Source organism: Vipera berus, assembly GCF_964194415.1.
Source record: "Vipera berus genome assembly, chromosome: Z".
Lineage (NCBI taxonomy): Eukaryota > Metazoa > Chordata > Lepidosauria > Squamata > Viperidae > Vipera > Vipera berus.
In genome coordinates, this window is record NC_138205.1 from 8279735 (window position 1) to 8285962 (window position 6228).

A 6228-nucleotide genomic window follows, 5' to 3' on the forward strand; every position below is an offset into this window, starting at 1 on the left:
TGCAATTTGTACAACACCCACTTGACTGTAGCCTTCCCACCTAGCCGAAGCCATGGGTCCAGGAGGAGCCTTAAATCAGAGCTCCCCAACCTATGGGCCGCGACCCACTACCAGCCCGTGGCCTTTTGGCCACCAGAGTAGCTGGCTAGCACGTGCGCGCATGTTTATGCGCTCACCTCTTGCGCCAGCACTAGACGAGCCTTGCGCGGTGCTAGCAGCCCCATTTGCGGAGCACGCATGCTCACGGCCCTGCACACACACATACGCGCAAGCACCTTAGCATTCATGCACATGTGCACACATAAAGGTGCCTCTCTCCCACTGGGCTGCCGAGAAAGGTTGGGGACCCCTGTCCTAAATCATGGACTTGCCCACCAGAAAACAAAACACAACGTTTGAATGAGTGAATCCAGTGTGTCTGTTGTAACTATCTCTTCCCAGACAAAGTATTAAACATTCCCGGGTTCAGCTTTTGTTCATTTCACTCACACAGCCCTGGAAAATAGCCACCGTCAAATTACACTGCACCGAAACACCATCGGCTCTCGAGAATACACGGAGAGCACTCAGTGAATTTGAAATAACACCCAAGACTTTTACCGGCGGCTACAATGTGTTTCAAACACTGGTCAGAGGGACTGAAGCCATGATGTCTGGCTCCAAAGGCAATTCAAAAAGAGTGGGTGGGCTTCATTTTATCCCATTTTATCCCCCAAAGTTCTTGCTTCGTCGATTCACAAGACTGTTTGTTCCTCTTGTCTGATAGTTGGTAATGGGATTTGGGACCCAACTTCCTTTAGATGTAGGTGATATTTTTCCTTTTGTTTCCTTACAGTAACTTAGTTCCTTAGGCAAAGATGATCGATCCCACCTTAGGAAAAATGATCCCATCTCTCCTCAAGGGATCAACCCACAGGTGACTGGGCAACAGACTATGGCACTCACTTCATCAAAGGCCACAAGACTGAAGTCCCAGAGAACACGGCTAGACTAGACTAGGCTAGGCTAGGCTAGGCTAGGCTAGACTAGAATATAGAAGAGTTCGAAGGGACCCTGGAGGTCATCTAGTCCAACCCCCTGCTCAGGCAGGAAACCCTATATACCATTTCAGACAAAATGATTGTCCAATCCCTTCTTTAAAACTTCCAGTGTTGGAGCATTCACAATTTCTCGAGGCAGGCTCTTCCACTGGTTAATTGTTCTGTCAAGAAATTTCTCCTTAGTTCTAGGTTGCTTCTCTCCTTGATTAGTTTCCATCCGTTGCTTCTTGTCCTGCCTTCGGGTGCTTTGGAGAATAGCTTGACTCCCTCTTCTTTGGGGCAGCCCCTGAGATATTGAAACACTGCTATCATGTAACACACACACACACACACACACACACACACACACACACACACACACACACGTCCTTCTTTTCATTAAACTGGACATACCCAGTTCCAGCAACCGTTTTTTATATTGTCCATATGTTTCAACAAACCGCCTATACAGAGACACGACTAGCACATTTGAGCAATATTTATTTGTCGCAGGAAGCATCAGGCACTGTGTCCATAATTTTGCTGATTTCAGCTCTGCATTGCCTTGGTCTGAACTATGCAAGATGCTTCTGAGTAACCAAATCAGCAACTGCTGGGAATTAGCCCAACACCTTCATAGGAAATATAGCAATAATGTCAAGACTTGACATTTGAGAGTTTGGTGCCTTTCTATGTACTTGGTTTGCACAAGCAAGAGCTGTTTCTGCTATCCTAAGTACAGAAAACTGAATGTGTGAAGTCATGCCAGGGAAAGCTTAAGATGGTTTGATTTGCAGCTGTTGAATGCTTCCTTCAGCCAGAGGCAGCACGAGAAACAGCATAGTGACGACTAAAGAGTTGATTGCTTTAACAAAAATCAAAAGTTACAGCTCCCAGTGCAGGTAGTCCTCAGTTTACGACCACAATTGAGTCCAAAATTTCGTTCACTAAGTGAGCACGCTAAGTGAATTTTGCCCCATTTTATGACCTTTCTTGCCAAAGTTGTTAAGTGAATCTCTGCAATTGTTAAGGTAGTAACATGGTTGTTAAGTGAACCTGGCTTCCCCATTGACTTTGCTTGTCAGGAGGTCACAAAAGGGGATCACATGACCCCCGGGACACTGCAACCATCATATCTATGAACCAGTTGCCAAACGTCTGAATTTTGATTACATGGCCATGGGATGGGGCAACGGTTGTGTCAAAAATGGTCAGAAGTCAGCTTTTTCAGTGCCGTTGTAACTTCAGACGGCCAACTAAACAAATGATTGTAAGCTGAGAACTACCTTTATATGTTCGAATCACAGAGTGATAGTGTATGTATTGATCTAATTAATATAGCATCCTGTCTCAGAGCGGTGACTGAGTATACACATACACACACAAAAACATACACACACAAATACAATACAATACAATACAATACAATACAATATACTGTACACATACTGTATAACGGAGTCCCAACAGGAAATCAATGAGATTAGTTCTATCTCGCCTTGCACCTTGATTAGGTTCTACCTGGCGAACTTTTAAATAGTATTTGTTTCTCCATCCAAGCTCTTCTGAGTGTGGGGCTTGCTAATTTAAACATAGGCGGAATAAATACTGGAAGAGAACAATTCCATTGAGGAGTCCACAAAGAATAAAATTGCAAATATAAACGTCCTCTCGAATCTTTAATATCTATATTTACATAGATGCTAAAGCTTAATTTATATAGTTGAGTATCTATATTTACATAGACGCTAAAGCTTAATTTATATAGTTGAGTATCTATATTTACATAGACGCTAAAGCTTAATTTATATAGTTGAGTATATTTACATAGATGCTAAAGCTTAATTTATATAGTTGAGTATCTATATTTACATAGATGCTAAAGCTTAATTTATATAGTTGAGTATCTATATTTACATAGATGCTAAAGCTTAATTTATATAGTTGAGTATATTTACATAGATGCTAAAGCTTAATTTATATAGTTGAGTATCTATATTTACATAGATGCTAAAGCTTAATTTATATAGTTGAGTATCTATATTTACATAGACGCTAAAGCTTAATTTATATAGTTGAGCATCTATATTTACATAGACGCTAAAGCTTAATTTATATAGTTGAGCATCTATATTTACATAGACGCTAAAGCTTAATCTATATCGTTTAGAATAGATTCTAAATCTAAACTACATCAGAACCGCTCCGGGGAAGCTATAACAATGGCGCCGAGAAGCCTTTTCTCTGGGGGGTTAGGTCTACCCACAGCTGATTGGCTAGTTTGAAACGCACCGCGCAGCCTGAATTGGACAGCCTTTATTATGCAAAGGAACAATGGGAGTGACTTAGCTTGCAAGTTTTCCTTCTGGTCGGAAAGCTGCCTACATAAACCTTCCGCCCGTTCAGTCAGCGAACGCTTTCTTCTTTCAGCTTCTGGCGGCTCGTTTCTTTTGCTAAGATGTCCGGCCGCGGGAAAGGAGGCAAAGGCTTGGGGAAAGGAGGCGCCAAGAGGCACCGGAAAGTCCTTCGCGATAACATCCAGGGCATCACCAAGCCGGCCATCCGCCGTCTGGCTCGCCGCGGAGGCGTGAAGCGTATCTCGGGCCTGATCTACGAGGAGACCCGCGGCGTCCTGAAGGTCTTCCTGGAGAACGTGATCCGCGACGCCGTCACCTACACCGAGCACGCCAAGAGGAAGACGGTCACGGCCATGGACGTGGTCTACGCCTTGAAGCGCCAGGGCCGCACGCTCTACGGCTTCGGCGGCTAAAGCTTTTCGAAAACCAACTCAAAAAAAAAGGCCCTTTTAAGGGCCACTCAAATTTTCTTTTAAAATAGCTGTTGGTCACGATTTAAATTTCAAAAGGAAAACTGGGTCTTAAAGAGGAGTTAACTATAAAATAAAGAAAATGTGGCAAGACTCGGCGGGCCACCGAGTCTGCCGTCAATTTTATGTTTCCACGTTAACTATTACTAGTGGGTTTTTTTTAAGCTTCTATACAGCTATTATTATTATTCTTATTTATTTTATTTTATTTTATTTTATTACATTTCTATACCGCCCTTTCCCGAAGGACTCAGGGCGGTTTACAGGGTGATTAAAAAACCAAAATACAAAAGTTAAAAACAAATTATTATTTTATTTTATTACATTTATATACCGCCCTTTCCCGAAGGACTCAGGGCGGTTTACAGGGTGATTAAAAAACCAAAATACAAAAGTTAAAAACAAATTATTATTATTATTTTATTTTATTACATTTATATACCGCCCTTTCCCGAAGGACTCAGGGCGGTTTACAGGGTGATTAAAAAACCAAAATACAAAAGTTAAAAACAAATTATTATTATTATTTTATTTTATTACATTTATATACCGCCCTTTCCCGAAGGACTCAGGGCGGTTTACAGGGTGATTAAAAAACCAAAATACAAAAGTTAAAAACAAATTATTATTATTATTTTATTTTATTACATTTATATACCGCCCTTTCCCGAAGGACTCAGGGCGGTTTACAGGGTGATTAAAAAACCAAAATACAAAAGTTAAAAACAAATTATTATTATTATTTTATTTTATTACATTTATATACTGCCCTTTCCCCGAAGGACTCAGGGCGGTTTACAGGGTGATTAAAAAACCAAAATACAAAAGTTAAAAACAAATTATTATTATTTTATTTTATTACATTTATATACCGCCCTTTCCCGAAGGACTCAGGGCGGTTTACAGGGTGATTAAAAAACCAAAATACAAAAGTTAAAAACAAATTATTATTTATTATTATTATTATTATTATTATTATTATTATTATTATTATTATTATTATTATTATTATTATTAATTATTTTGTATACCGCCCTTCTCCCGAAGGACTCAGGGCGGTGAACAGGGCAATACATAATAAAAAACAAGATACAAAAATTTAAAAATAATTAATGCCCGTAAATAAATTAGTACACATTAAAAAGTTAAAACCGATTTATAAAACCCAACCCCATTAACGTCGTTTCCCATATTCTGACCGGAGCTAGGAAAAATCGTATCGGTGCTGAGTATTGTAAGAATAAGCTGACATTTCTGGAGTAAGTTTTCTGGGATAACTTAAAACAGATTTTTTTTTAAAAAAAAGATCCGTTTGCTCACGTGTTAGTTTGCGTTGTGGGTCCTCAAACTCTGAACTGCAAAACTCAACCAAATGCCTCGTATAATGTGATTTAAGGTTTAAACGCATGGGAAAAAAACCCCTTTTTAAATAAAAACGAATCATCCATCTCCCTGCCGAAACCCGGGATCGAACCAGGGACCTTTAGATCTTCAGTCTAACGCTCTCCCAACTGAGCTATTTCGGCTTCACGAAACGGGTGGGTTTTCCCTTCTGCTTTGACATCTTAAAAACATTTCTCTAAAAAATATTTCTCAGCTTGATTTAATGGTAGCATCATTATGTTAAATAATTTATATACTGGATAACTAATTGTCCCGGTATACAGGATGCACACAGGGGGAAAAAAATAGGCGGCGGGAGGCGGAGAAAGCTTAAAATCCACAAGATTCTCCAAAAGAAACATCTCAAAACGAAACAGGTTAAAAAAGGTATTATTGCTCCGAGACTTCTAAGTTAGTCCTTCTATAGCCAGCCCGCTCTTCTCAAAAGAGCCAATGAGCTACGTTCAAACTAAAAGCACCAATGGAAGGCCGAGATTCGACATAATGGAACCTTCCTGGCTTCTCTTCCAATAGCATCACGCTAGGGCGCTTTCCCACCAATAGGACTTGAGGATTTTGAAACCGTTCATTTGCATGTTGTTGTTGTTAGCTGCGAAGTCGTGTCCGACCCATAGCGACCCTATGGACAACGTTCCTCCAGGCCTTCCTGTCCTCTACCATCTTCTGGAGTCCATTTAGGCTCACGCCTACTGCTTCAGCGACTCCGTCCAGCCACCTCATTCTCTGTCGTCCCCTTCTTCTCTTGCCCTCCATCTTTCCCAGCATTAGGCTCTTCTCCAGTGAGTCCTTCCTTCTCATTAGGTGGCCAAAGTATTTGAGTTTCCGCTTCAGGATCTGGCCTTCTAAAGAGCAGTCAGGGTTGATCTCCTCTAGGACTGACTGGTTTGATCATTTGCATACGCGCCCTATAAATAAAGGAAAAGCGTCTCTTTGCCCTTCACTCTTCCCCTGTTCTTCCACGTGGTGTTCTCGCTGCTC

General features: G+C 40.9%; 1 protein-coding gene across 1 annotated transcript; it reads left to right on the plus strand.

The window, feature by feature from the left end:
- Nucleotides 1–3470: 3470 nt before the first annotated feature.
- On the plus strand, nt 3471–4492 carry LOC308678476 (histone H4). Its single transcript, XM_081345686.1, has one exon. The coding sequence runs from the start codon at nt 3478–3480 to the stop codon at nt 3787–3789; it is 312 nt and encodes a 103-aa protein (XP_081201812.1). The 5' UTR covers nt 3471–3477; the 3' UTR covers nt 3790–4492.
- The last annotated feature ends 1736 nt before the right edge of the window (nt 4493–6228 follow it).

What these genes read in the sequence shown, in the direction of transcription:
- LOC308678476 (XM_081345686.1), top strand. Translation starts at nt 3,478, where the DNA reads ATGTCCGGCCGCGGGAAAGGAGGCAAAGGCTTGGGGAAAGGAGGCGCC.